The sequence below is a fragment of the Plectropomus leopardus genome, chromosome 9, assembly GCF_026936395.1.
Source record: "Plectropomus leopardus strain MGB_pleo_1.0 chromosome 9, ASM2693639v1, whole genome shotgun sequence".
In the NCBI taxonomy this organism is placed as follows: Eukaryota; Metazoa; Chordata; class Actinopteri; order Perciformes; family Serranidae; genus Plectropomus; species Plectropomus leopardus.
Window position 1 is genome coordinate 6,994,517 of NC_142184.1, and position 14,474 is coordinate 7,008,990.

Below are 14,474 nucleotides of genomic sequence, written 5' to 3' on the forward strand. Positions count from 1 at the left end.
TAAACTAGACATTGTACTATTCGCTTTGATTTTGGCCATTGTTATGCATGTTGTGTTAGCCCAGTGATACTCAACTTACGGCCCGTGGACAAATCTGGTCCCTGACAGAGTATCGAGTGTCCCCCCAACCATTTTCTGACACACAATAAAAAATAGAGTGATCCACTCTGGGAATTGTTTTCATACTTTTATAAGGCGCCAGTGTGGATTAAACAGCATCAAAACAGAGCTTATTTATCAAAAGAGTGCCAGTGGAGGATCCCCCGGACCCCGAAAGAGGTCCTAGCTAAGCCCCCAATGTCCTAAAATCCTAGAAACATCCTAAACTCCTATAAATGTACTTAAATCTTGGAAATGTCTTAAAATCCTAGAAATGTACTTAAATCCTGGAAACACCCTAAAATCTGACAAATGTTCAAAAATCTGAGAAATGCAAAAAAAAATAAAAAATAAATCTTAGAATTGTCCTAAAATCCTAGAAATTTCCTAAAATCCTAGAAGAGTCCCAAAATCCTGGACACACCTACAAGTCCTAGGAAAGTCCAAAAATCCGAGAAATGTCCTAAAATTCTGAACTTCTAGAAACATGCTAAAATTCAAGAAATGTACTAAAATCATGTAGGTATGGGGCTGCTGCGACTGGCCCCTGGCCTCCTGTCATTTTTCAAAAGTGGCCCCCAAGCAAAGCAAGATGATTTCTCCTGCTGACTTAAAATTATTTCAGGGCAAATAAAATTATATATATATATATGTATGTATATATGTATATGTGTGTGTGTGTGTATATATATATATATATATATATATATATATATATATAAACTTCAAGTGGCATGGTAAGGGTTAACAGCCTTTAAGAAGTCGGTGATTTATGGTTAGATATGAGTCACTGAGCAAAGGCCGCGCCTGTTTAGGACCGGAAGTCGCACCCGTTAAGGAGGAACCAAAATCTACCACAGCAGATCAGCCTTTGGCACAGTGATCCTTCACCTTTAGTTTGGTAAGTCCAAAAACTAGTTCGACGTTTTAATACACTATCCTACCAAATTAAGCGAAAACAGGCCGGCGATGCTCCGCTAACGTGCCTTTAGCAGTGTGTTTTTACCGTTTGTTGATGTCACGATAGCTTAATGATAAGTTAATGTTAGCCTGCTAGCTTAACCGAGCCCCGGTTGTGAATTCACGGATTTAAAAATGTATTGATATTGAGCGAATTCAGAGTCTTTATTGAAAACGTTTAACTCGTTTTACCACCTTGAGGATTTACTGGTAATTCGGCATCTGTTCTATGTACGTTGAAGTTAAATTTAGGCCAACACCCTCCATGTACCGCTCACTGTGTTTTGGCAACATGGACGATTTGACGTATTCTCCGCTGGTGTCACGGGTTCAATGTTTGCTGCTGTAACGGCGTGTTTGTGCTTCTCGTTTTTAAACATATGCCGAATTACCCGTCAGATCTGTTACTACAGTCAAGTTGTCAAAAAGGTCAGTAAAGTTGGACACACTAGCAGTGCCACGCTAATTAGCTAATATTGATGTATTTTGGATAGAGTTTGGCGCTCTGAATTACGCAAATATTGAGCACGTTTGCCTACGAAAATTAGCCAGTGCCCTGTGATTGGTTTGATGTACCTCATAGCTATCGATAATTTGCATGCACTGGCGGATTGTTTTTTTGTGTGTTAGTATCACCTTGTGGTTGTTTTATGGCAGTTACATGTAATTTGTGGTGGGGGGTTTCCGTTTTGTGTCTCTGTGTAGTCATTTTGTTGTTTTTTAGTCGTTTTTGTGTCTACTTGTGGTTGTTACATGTCTTTTGTAGTCATTTAGTGTCTCTTTATAGTCACCATTTGTCATTTTGAAGTCGTTTAGTTGTCTTTAGTGTAATTTTGTGTCTTACTGAGGTAATTTTGTGTCTTCTTTTTGGTTGTGTAGTGTGGCTTTGCTGTCATTTGTGTCTCCTTGTGATTGTCTTGTTTTTTTTTTTTTTTTTTGTAGTTTTTAGTGTCTCCCTGTAATCGGTATTTGTTATTTTGAAGTCGTTTCGTTGTCTTTGATGTAATTTTGTGTCTTACTGAGGTAATTTGTGTCTCCTTTTTAGTTGTTTAGTGTGACTTTGTTATCATTTTGTGTCTCTTTGTGGTTTTGTGTCATTTTTTCGTCTTGGTTGTCTTTGATGTAATTTTGTGTAGTACTGAGATGCTTTTGAATCTCATTTTTGTTTGTTTTGTGTGGCTTTGTTGTCATGTTGTGTCTCCTTATGCTTGTTTTGTGTCCATTGTTAGTTATTTTGTGTGTCTCCGTGATCATTTTATGTCAGTTGTTGGCATTTGAGTGTAGGAGGTAATTTTTCTGCCTCTGACTTAATTTGATGTCTTTTTTAGTCGTTTTGGTTGCTCTGTAGTAATTTTGTGTCTCCTTGTGTTATTTTGTGTGTCTTTATAGTGATTAAGTGTATCTTTGTAGGTGTTTTGCCCGTTTTGTAGTGACTTTGTATCTCTTTGCAGTTCTCGTACATCTGTTTGTGGTCATTTTGAGCTTCCTCCTAATCAGTACGTGTTCATTTGAGTGACATTTTACAAGTGAAGGCTCAGGGACTCCTTAGGACAGCTGATAGGCCCATTTAGTAATCCAACCGTGCTTTTATGACTGTAATTTAAGGTCCTCTATGGAGACAGCTCTGCCTGAATTAAATCAGCACGGGTTCAGCCCACATTATCGAGTTGTTATTCAGATTGTCTTGCTGACATTAATGTTCGTCTTTGCCAGAAACATCAGTGACTTCATCAGACTTATCTCATCATGGGTCTCACTTCCCTCCTCCTGCTGAGCAGTCTCGGCCTTTTCGTAAGAACTCAAGGTGAGAGGCAGAGTGGATAAGCTTGTCTCATACTGCATGTGTTGTTATACTCAAGCTGGTGTGTGGTTTTACACTATCTTGTCTGCACTTGTTGGGTTCATCTTTTCCTTGTTTTATTTTTCATTGTAGCTCAAAGCTGCTCCAGACCCGAAGGAGGAGACAACATGGTTTTGGGGGACGATCACATTCTTTTACAAACTTTTCCAGATGGGACCAAAGTTACTTTTGTCTGTGAGGTTGGCTACGAATCTGCAGGAGGGTCTCCATCCATAACTTGTACTGCTGGCAGTTGGAGTCCTTTGAGGCTGACATGCAATAGTAAATATTAGAATCTTATTTTTACATTAAAAATTTGTATTAGCTACAATATTTCACAGCCAGTTTAAACAAGGTAAACTGCTCTTTTTTGATCCATGTAGTAAATAATGTCTTATCAACATATAAATGCTGGATCAATAGATGAGTAACTTATAATATTTTATGAACAGTCTGTTGAATCATTTGTGCACAATGATACCCAGTCATTTTTTAAAGGAAGAATTTATCCCAAATGATGTTTTCTTTTTTTTTTTCAGAGAAAAACTGTGGTTCTGCTGAACAAGTGTTAAATGGAGTTGTGGACTACCCTGAAGGCACAGAGTTTGGTGCTAAACTGGTGGTGATCTGCAATGAAGGGTTAGTAATACACTGACAACTCTGATTGTTCATGTTAAGAGAATCCCTTTTTATATGTATATATTAAATATATATTAGATATATTGATGAAGTGATGACATTTTATATCCAAAAGGTAAGAGGCAATGCTGTAATTCTAGTTTGTTTTTTAATTCCCTAATTAGTCACACATTGGTTAGTAGAAATCCAGTCATCTGTGCAGTCCAAGGGTGGAAGGGCAACATGCCTTCATGTGAAGGTTGGTAATCTCTCCGTGGTAGTACAAGAAACACGACAAAGTCAAATCTCAGTGTCTGTTTTCTATTCTAATAGATGTCACTTTTGTTTTGCAGTGGTGACTTGTTATCTGCCACCTGGAGGGAATGCCACATTCAGTCCAATCAAAGAGCACTATAACTATGGAGAAGTTGTACAGTACACCTGTCCAAAAGATTATACACTCAATGGATCAAAATCACTATCGTGTTCCGCCAGTGGAGAGTTTGATGCTCGTCCTCCCGTTTGTATCAGTAAGTTTTCCTAATTTTTCCAAACTTTAGCAACATTTTCCCCGTGTAAACTCGGCGATGACCGATACTCTCATTTACTGTGACATAGAAAATGTTTTTTTTTTTTGACAATTGTATTAATTTACATTTATCATTTTTTTTCCCTGCAGATGTTCAATGTAAGGAACCTGAAATCGACTTTGCTGAGCAGATTGCAGGTTCCCGAGTCCCTCATAGACACATGGCTTCAGTGACGTTCGCATGTAAATCTGGGTATACTATGAAAGGATCTGGAACTCTGACATGTGGAATCGATAGCCAGTGGTCACCTAGACCTTCAACAGTGAAGTGTGAGGGTAAGTCATAAATAACAATTACTTCTTTGTTTCAGTCTGTAAAGAAAAGGCGGCCTTTATATTTGAACATGATGAAAACTGGGTTTTATAGTAAACTAGATCAGTGGTTCCCGACTCGTCCAGCCACTGGGTCCAGATTTCTCCTTAGTCATTAGTTCAAGGTCTGCACATCAGAGAAATTGTCACTTATTATTTATTTGTCAGAATTTAGATAAATGTGGGCTTAAAACACAATGACATAATACATATTGCAAGAATAAAGTGCAATTAGTTAAAATCGGGCGTTTCTAGGGTTTGAGGACATTGCCGGTTTAGCCCGGATGTCTGTGGGGAAAAAAAAGGTCACATTTTTATTCTTTAAAATTTTTTGCTTTTTTTGGGGGGGGGGTGACTTTTCTTTTTCAGAAAAAATGACTTTTTTTCCCTACACATTTTTGGTGACTTTTAAAGAAAACATACCTACCAAAACATGGTCCCGCCAAAATAAAGATACCAAAGTTACACCATATATCACAGCCAGGAACTGTAACAACGGAAATTGTCATTGCATTTACATATTTCTGACAACCAAAAAAGAGATAATAATTTCTTCAAGTCCAGTGCAAAGGCACAGCATGTTAACAGGCCAAAAAATACCAACAATAGAGAGACATAAAAAAACTCACGTTCAAGTTAAGTGTGTGTTTTTCACAAAAATTGTCGCGAGTCACTTTCGGTCCATTCAGAATAGACCTGCAACCCACTTTTGGACCACGACCCACCTGTTGGAAACACCTGATGTAGATGCCATCATATGGCATCATCTATATACTTCTCTCTGTGATCTATTATTTTTAGATATGAGAAGCATAGAATTTTTTTTTCCTTTTTCTTGACGGTTAAATTAGTTATAAAAGTCATGAAATTACTATTGCAACACTTTCTTTTTTTGTTTTCACTCAAGTTTTGTTGTTACTAATGCCATGAAATACATTTTAAAAAGCCAAAATTAAAATTTCATGCCGACTCTATGGACTAAATCACATTATTTACACCAACTTCAGTGTCGAAAACCCTCACGTCACATTTATGTTGGTGAAACACGAAGAGAAGTCTGTAAATGTCAACAAAACGCAGTTAAGACACACTGAGTTGAAATGAAATGAGTGCACATAAATTCAGAGCAGTGGTGCCCAGGGGACACCAAAAATGCAAATCACTGATTTCTGAATGAATGGTTATCTGGTGTTATTTTTGGCATTAAAGGCAATTTTTTTTTTTTTTTTAGAGTGGCAAGGGTTCTTGTACTTTTAAAGGGGAAATGCTGAGATACTAAGTCCTGCGAAAACAACAGTTTTTACAGGCCTTCCACTATAAATCAACTACATAATTAAACTGAATTAGTTCATCTTTGAGATACTGGTACATTTCTTATGTTGACAGCACTATCTGATTAGCCCTTTATGTCTTTGCAGCAATACCCACGACTAAACCCCCGGCCACCCCCACCACCACCACCACCACCACCACCACCCCGCCCCACCACCACCACCCCACGTCCTGACACAAAGAAACCGCCAGGTAGAGTCCGTATTAATGCTCATGAATTATCTAAAGCTCTACAGTGTTGTCACATGACAAAGTGGTGCAATGTCAGTATTTCCCCAACCACTGCCACTCGAGTAGATCAAAAGTCCAGTAACAGATAGACAAACTTATGCAGTGTAAATGCTATAGGCTTAAAATATAGAAATGACCAACAAAAACAGCTGTTTTGTCTGAGCATTGACAGTTATTAGACAAAAATTATACGACTGTATAACTTTTGTCAAATGTCCTTGCTGTTAAGCAGTGTTTCCTGTGTGTTCGAGGAGTCAATTTAATCAACGATAATATCATGATGAGACTTGTGATTTGCACCCCATAGTAATTAATTGGTTACCCCCAACATCCCACTCTTAAAGCAGTCAGCTGAGGGAAAAACACTGAATATGTTTGTGACAAAAAAGGCTTTTTGGAGTGAAGGACGCCAAATCCTTATCATTATTATTTTTAACAGAATCAAAACGAATGCATTTCTTACTAAAGTTGTGATATTAACATCATTTCAACATGATTTTCTGCATGAACGATAAAGTGCTGCGCTGTGTTGAATCACTCAAATTCATCTAAAAATCAAATATTTCCAACTGTTTATTTTGTCCATGAACTGTTTCCCAATTGGTTTGCCAAATAATTATTTATCAGTATTATATGGTATAAAATTACCTAAACCATGATTTATGCATGCTGCTTGCAACTAATTTGTATAATTACTGACCTTAGATTACCAAGAAATCAGTTTATAACGTGTTTTTAGTTTTGTTTATGTTGGGGCTGAGCAAAGAAGTTGGAACTTGTAGCGTAACACACTTAACTTGACAGACTTGCAAAGGTGAGGAACATTTCTATGACAATTTAAGCCAGGAAATGTTAGAAGTTTTGCACAAGGGTATCAGTAGAGTAATAACACCTTTTTTTAGTGGTGAACTTATTTTTTATTGGCAAGCAATACACGGTCTTATGGCCTGTTTTTGTTGGAAGTATGCCCATTTAATTGAATGTACTCTAACATATGCAGCCCACACTACTGCAAAAACTACTCCACTGACTGTGACACGTAAGTTTTTAATATTTAATATTACTGTAATTGATATGTTTAATCTATTTCTTAAATGAATTTGCAGTTAACTAGCAGATAGTAGCCTTAAGGGGATAGCTTGGATATTTTTAAAGTATGGTTGTATGAGGTACTTATCAATAGTCAGTGTATTACATACCAAAGATGAAACGGCAGGCGCTAAGCACTGTGCTTCTGTGGACAGATGTAGCAGCAAAACAGATTTTTAGCCACCAAAAGTGTACGCTATAGCATAAGTATTTTTACCGCTACATCTCTCTGTCAGCCTGCCCGTTCTGACTGACTCTGTAGTTACACTGTGTTAATTTTGTAGTCACTTTTATAAGGACTACAATCCCCAGGACTCATGGACTGACACAAGTGTTGTGCATTTTAAACATGTTACCTGTTATGCCCCGAAGGTCTCTGACCGAAAGCTTGCATAGTAGATGTGATTTTTGCATGGGTTTGAATGTGCAGAAGTGCTGATGCAGGATTTAAAAAAAAAAACAAAAACTCACTTGACGCTGGAAGCAGTTGGCGCCAAGGTATTTTTTTTCACAAAATTTCATCTGGACCTCATTAACAAAGTTTGGACATCCTCGTTTTATACAGAACGGCGAGGTGGCATAAGAGTGTGATGTTCCTGCCTGAAGTGACGGTCTAAAACGGGTTTTTTTGTGACCACTTGCGAATCCATGCTTAACCTTTTAAATGCCATAGTCACACAATAATGCAGACAAAATGACGGACGGAGGCAGCGGATGAGCAGCTCCAGTGTTCAGGGATGTTAAATTATGCCTTTTCTCACGGGAGTCTTGCTTTGAAGAGAGCGATGTAACTGCTTCATATACATGGAGTAAATCGCTGTCTGACATTAAGGTAAAACAGTGACAATATTCAAAATATGCTCTTTATTTAAACTGATACTGATTTTTTTTTAAGGAGGGACTTTTTTATGTGGCTAAAATATGTTTTGTTATTGAACCCTCCACAGCAGTACATTGTTTAGCTGTCATGTGGGACTCCAGCCAGCTTCCAGGGGTGTTTCAACTGATATCCACCACATGTTATATGCTGACCACAGATTAGTATCACACACAACCAAACTTAAACATCAGAACTGTCCCTTTAAGCAAAATTCACAGTTCACACCCTCTGCTTGTGTATGAGCTTGCTACTTGAGTAATTTTAATTAATTAATTCCCATTCATTCTTTATTGTAAATCATGTCTTTATATATGACTTTTTCCACTTTGAACCTTGAGTTTGCATGCAGCTCGAATTGTCGGCTGAAATATTGAAAGTGCTGTTTCTCATTACTCAACTTGCTAGCTTGCTAATTCACAATGTGGCTCATTTATCATTGCATGTACTCCTGGAATTAGTCAAGAATTTTGCAGTCTTACATTTTCTGTAACAATATAGCAACACATGTAAAAAAAAAAAGAAATAAAGAAAACATAAATATAAGAATTACATTATTTTTAAGTTTTAATTAGGATAAAATCTTTACTCAAATTTTCTCAAAATATGTGAGGAGCAATGCTCCAGTCATACTCTTCTTAAATCCCAGCAGTCACAACACACTGAACAGACACTTTATCTCGTCATGTCCTTCTCCTCGATGTTTCCTCAAAACATCGCTGAGCTCTTTATGTTTATGTCTTTGTAGACAGACTTGATTTAACTGTAAACCTCTGCTCTCTCCTACAGTCGATCCTGGCACTACGCCTGGTAAGTCATCAAAAAAATCTTTTATTAACTGGATTTATTATGTTAAAAATTATGTTTTTAAACTGTTGCAAATAAGCATTGTAGTTTAACCAAAAGCACTGCTAATACAATGATATTTTTTTAAATTTGTTTTTTTACAGGCAATGGTGGAAATAGCCTGGCTATAGTCTTGGGTGTTGTTTTGTCATGTAAGTTTTAACTTCATCTTTGAACAGTAGATCAGGAATGTAAAGATATAATATTGACCTTAATAAGATAATGCATTGGTATATGATAGTAGACTTTGATTTTAAAAAGGGCACCATTTTCGTATTTGATTAAGCAAATAACAAAGAACATGCTCATGTAGTAATAGCTGCATGTGTCTCTGTCACTTTGCTGTGGTTTGTGTTTTGCACATGATTTAGCTATGGAGGGCGCATATAAGGTTTAAAGAATGAATTGTTTTTCGCACAAAGATAGAACAAAACTCAGTTAGGCAATAATTTTATACAAGGAAGGCTTTTTGGGATTACCAGTCTAACCCTGTTCATGTTTAGCATTTAAATGGCACTACTTTTGTTGGCCTTAATGGCCGATCATCTTTTTTTTACATCATCGGCATCAAACATCAAACTTTTTTTTTCTCATCATAAAAGCTCTCTTTCTTATCGGGGCTGGAATTGGATTGTATTACTTTGGAGTCCCAGGATTCATCAGGAAAAAACGAGGGTAAAAGGTTGTTTTATTCAACTATGCCGACTAACCCTTAAAATGGCTTTGTCACTGCCGTGACTTCTCCATCTTTTCCAATCTTTTTTTGGCTCAGTGCTTTGTGTTAAGTCAGCATTTTCACACTGCTCTGTCTGTCAAGTGTTGTTAAGTGTTGCACGCTGCACGTTGCTGTTGTGTGAATTGTTGGCTAAAGTTTTTCCTCACCAACCGGTGTCAGTGTAGTCTCAGGTGAGGGCGCTGAAATAAGCCCTCTAAGCGACTTGGGTCACAAAGCTCTCCCCCACGGGCATTATGTTGGTTTAAGTCATGTGTTGAAAAACTTGTCAGTCAGATGAAGTGTATTTCATATTAGCTATTCTCATAGTGCATCCCCCAGAAAAAAAATTATTATTGCACCTGAACATGCCCAAAATGCATGCATGCATAATAGAAAAATTACATATTGTAATATGCTATAAAAGGTAAAGTATAGCATGCCAAAAAAAGTCATAGTGTAGTATATTAATTTTTAATTAAAATGTTATTGAGGTATATGCCATGAAAGTCATAGTGTAGTATGCTGTTAAAATTACATTTAAAATGCATAGTGTAGTATTCATAAAAAAATGTTATTAAAATGTCATAAAATAGTATTGCATTAAAAATGTCATAGTATATTATGCCTTTAAAATTTCATTAAAATGTTGTAGTATAGCATGCCATGAAAAAGTCACAAAAAAGTCTAACAGGATGCAGTAAAAATTCCTAACAAAAATGTCATAGTATTGCATGCCATTGAAAGTCAGAAAAAAATGCAGTGACCTTAATATTTCCTAAAAAAATGTTATAGTGTTGCATGTCATAAATATGTCATACTATGTCATAAAAACATCACAAAAGGTCATATTATAGTATTCCATAAAAAAAATCACAAACATGTCACAGTATAGCATGCCACGAAAAATCTTATATTAAAAGTCATAGTATGGTATAAAAGAGTTCTTAACGGTGTACAGTGTAGAACGCCATTCAAATTTCAGAGAAAATGTCTTAGTTTTGTATGCCATAAACAGTCTCATAAAAAGTCTGAGTATATTAAGCCATCAAATTTTTTATAAAAATGTCATAGTAAGTATGCCATTACAAGTCACAAAAGAGTAATAGTGTACTATGACATCAGCATTTTATTGAAAAAAAAATAATAGCATAATGACAATAATTTATTTTTAAAAAGTCATATTGTAGTATGCCATACAGATGTCTCAAAAATGTCTGTGGTTTCTGCTTCAAATTGCCTCTCTGCTTCAGTATATTTTTACATTGGTTAATTTTATCTTTGCAAAATAGGAAGCTGTGGTATGTAACAGTTGTGGAAATGTTTCTAAAGAAACACATTTTGTTTCCTGTTGAGATAGGGTTGTTGTTGAGTTGGTAAAGTGTCTTGAAAATTGACAACTTAATACCTGCCACACCTCTTAAAAACTTTTGGAGCTTGAGTATGCATCAAGGTTAAACAGCCTTTATCCTTGTGGATAGAGAGATGGAAGCCGTCAGTCGTGAAATGTGATTTTTTTTTTTTTTTTTTTTTTAAATGTGACGGAGTGTTTTGTGTTATTTAGTCATATATTTCTTTTTGCAGTAGAGGTTTGTGCTCTTCACATTTTTTATAATATTTATAACTCCACACACTACAGTATGTGAATATTTTAGGGTTTTGTGGATCATCAGGCCAGACATAAACATGAAAATGCTATTTTAACCTTTTTCTCCTTGGCAATGCGTGGTGACCTGTTGATTTTGGCTCTTAAAAATGAACAGGTAGTTTTGTTTTTTCTTCTCAAACTAACACCCACATAAATTTGGATATTTTGGCTTTAAAACACAGATGACTGTGGTGTTCACGTGTGTGTTTGTAAGGTCGTCTTTGATGGGTGGTATGTAGTGTTGTGGGTGAAAAGGGTGCTTCTCTGGCCTTCCTTAAACTCGTCTCGCTTCCTCGCTGCCTAGTCGCACATAAGCAGTAATGTTGACCAGTCATTATTGGATTACAGCTCTCGGAGCGGCATTCCTGACAATGTGGTTCCAAAAGATGGAGAGGATTTAGCACTTTCGGTAAGAAGTTGGACCGCCAAGCACACTTGAGCTGAATTATGCCAAATGAACAGATAATGATGTGATGAGGAAGAATATCATGATTTTGAGGGCAAAAACTTCTATTTTTCATACTGTCTGTCCATGATGTATTACTAATGGTTTCTTCCCTCTTCTATATTATCCTGGACTGCTAATTAACCCCTTTGACCACTTGCATTACTTCTCTCAAAATACTTCAAAGTAATCTTTTCTCTTTCACAGGCCTTTAGAGGGGGGTTCATGTATTTAAAAAAAAAAATTAATATATTTCTTTATCTTCTTTTTTCCCTCTGTAGTGAGCGGCACTGTCCTGTTGGTCCAGTATTACTGGAGGTAAAAGCGGCTGGTTAAGAAGAGGAAAATCACTGCACTGGAATGTTCTTGTGCCGTCCATATGCGTGTGGATCGCACAAGCTTAGAAAACTCTTATCAAAGTTAGTCTCTGAACGCCGGTCTGACATTCAGAAACCTCAACAAATTGAGCTCAATCCTTAGTTCATGCTTTAAGCATCTCATAACTACTTTTAAAAAACTATTCTGTATGATTCAATTCAGTGATGTCTGTGATACCTGTCCTCTTCGTTACAACATCACAGCAGCATGTCTCAGTGCTGTATTAATGAAGAATGAGATTTCATGTTTATCAGATAGGCATGAAACTCCATGTTTGAATTTAAACTTTTGCACTATCGCTCAGAGCACGGCTCAGCCTGACCATTATAGCTCTGTTACACTGACGGCTTAACACAAGCAAAATCAGTTAAGAATGTATGCGTGCTTCACCTTAAATGCAGCTGTTTGAGGTTAAACTGTTTCCTTCATAAATATCCAAAAAGTAATTGTTTCACCTGGTATTAACATGCTTCTTGGGTGATTGGATCGTAAGCACAGTTGTGGATGCACACAGTGTGTCCTCAGTATGCATTAAGATCACCTTCTCTCAGTAGTGTGTAAGTTAATGTGGCCACACTGAAGGACTAAACTTTATGTTGCTGCTGTTACACAGGTAGATGCAATGCTGAAGGACCATCTGTGGAGCCACTCTCAGCTGTCCACTCGTGATCAGAGCATGCAAGATGCATTAATACCAGGTAGAAACAGGGCCAGAGTTTAGTGAGATGTTTAATAACATAGGGGATTTGCATTTAACTAATTACATGTATCATATTACACCATATGTGTAACTGGAATAGTTGATGCACTACCAAAATCATTTCTGTTAAAGTGAGGCTTCTAGTTAATCAACCAGTCTGCAGTTGTGTAGATTCAATTTCCATCTCTAGAAATAACGGGATCTACAAAATAGTTCCTAGCATAGTGCCTGAAGAGAAGGCATGCTCCGTATGCCTTAATGCAAATACCAAGTGTTTTAGCTTGTTGTGTGTCAGTTTTTTGGTGTTTGTCATTTGAGGCTGAATTGTGTGCCCAGCTTAGCTTAATGTTTATGCTTTGGCACGTTTTTTTGTGCCCTGAGCGTCACCAAACAAGTTCCCTTGACAATAAAATAAAAAATAACTATGTTGTTATTAAATTTAAATAACTTATTTTCCTCAAAAGTATTTCTTTTGTTGACGTCTCTCTTCCAGAGTGTCAGTTTAATATTTGTTGACCCCCACTCTACTCAAAAGTAGAGTAATACTTAAATAGTATGAGGGCACAGGTAATGTGTATGTTGTTATGTAAAGATCTGTAGACTTTACATAACATAATGCATAATAACATAATACATAATGTGTATGTTGTTATGTAAAGATCTGTAGACTGTGATCTCTGAATGTTTTGCCTTTGCCTGGCTTTTTTCTGTATTTATTAAATTAAGAAATGTGTCAAAATTTCTCATTAAGACTTGTATTATTTTGACTTTTGTATTATTTTTAAGCAGGCATAGAAATGTCATTATTTTGGCACTTTTGTATAAATGAATGAAATAAAAATGATCACAGACTATTTTTTACAGTTTTTGCCTGTAATTCACCCATTCACTGACACACCTTAAGCTTAATGTGGCCAACCTTTGGGAATACTTAAAACAAGCTTGGTCATTGGACCACCAACCCTGCAATCAGTGGATAACCTTCTCTACCTCCTGAGCCACAACCAACCACAAAATCTTGTTCACAATGTGAATAACATTTGAACACAATGGTTGGTGGACTCTGAAGTAAACCTAGCCATTTCTGCAGAAAGCTGCTGGTCTGTCACTCCAGGGACTCAACCATTGTTATGGGCACTGCATACACAAGCAGGAGCCTTTGAACCTCCTTAGCAGCCCTGACTTGTCCACCTCGGTGAGTCAAGCCTTAAGCTCTTTGCTGGTCTTGTAATTGGTAGAAGCATCTTTTTAGGCTGCAGTCAAAGATCTTCCCAAGGCTCTTTACTGGCTGCTCGGTTATGGATGGGATGGGGGCGCCGAACAGTGAGAACCGGAACTTTTCCACAATTTTTCCCCTTTTTAGCACAAGATACCTTGACTTTGCTAGCTTAAAGCTCAGCCTTTTCCAAATGATGAGCTTCTCTTGGCCTTGGAGTATCCACCTGCTGCCCCGCAGATCTAGTAGTTGCTGTCATGTCATCCATAAATGCTCGTATTTGGGGTTGTTGCACTCCAATCTTGGTCAAAGGGCCTCCGCATCCTACATCTGCTTACTTGATAATCATATTCATGTTCTGATATCTGGCTGATAGAGTTCTATTCCTTAGGGATCCAAATGCCTTCAGCAAACCTCCACTGGCTGGCAACTCTTTCCCTGCACCAGGTCACCTTCAAGATTCTCCAAAGGCGGCAGCGGGGTTGCGGGCAGCTCGTGTAGACAGTCGCTTGTACCTGGGGAAGAGGCTGATATTGCTCCTTTACCGCCTCCTGAATCTCCATCCAGCTGGGCTCACTAACA

General features: G+C 37.2%; 1 protein-coding gene across 12 annotated transcripts; it reads left to right on the forward strand.

Moving 5' to 3' along the window:
• Positions 1-875: 875 nt before the first annotated feature.
• On the forward strand, positions 876-13,530 carry LOC121946496 (membrane cofactor protein). Of its 12 annotated transcripts, none has more exons than XM_088081839.1 (13): positions 876-1,000; positions 2,773-2,863; positions 2,993-3,181; positions 3,439-3,538; positions 3,703-3,776; positions 3,871-4,047; positions 4,197-4,382; positions 6,982-7,020; positions 8,737-8,757; positions 8,898-8,945; positions 9,396-9,468; positions 11,502-11,562; positions 11,880-13,530. In XM_088081839.1, the coding sequence occupies exons 2-13, from the start codon at positions 2,806-2,808 to the stop codon at positions 11,880-11,882; spliced, it is 1,029 nt and encodes a 342-aa protein (XP_087937965.1). In that variant the 5' UTR covers positions 876-1,000; positions 2,773-2,805; the 3' UTR covers positions 11,883-13,530. The 12 variants fall into 12 exon arrangements, 8 of the variants coding, with proteins under 8 accessions (XP_087937965.1, XP_087937967.1, XP_087937969.1 ...); XM_088081840.1 differs by lacking the exon at positions 876-1,000 and adding an exon at positions 1,053-1,488; XM_088081841.1 differs by lacking the exon at positions 11,502-11,562.
• Positions 13,531-14,474: the final 944 nt, after the last annotated feature.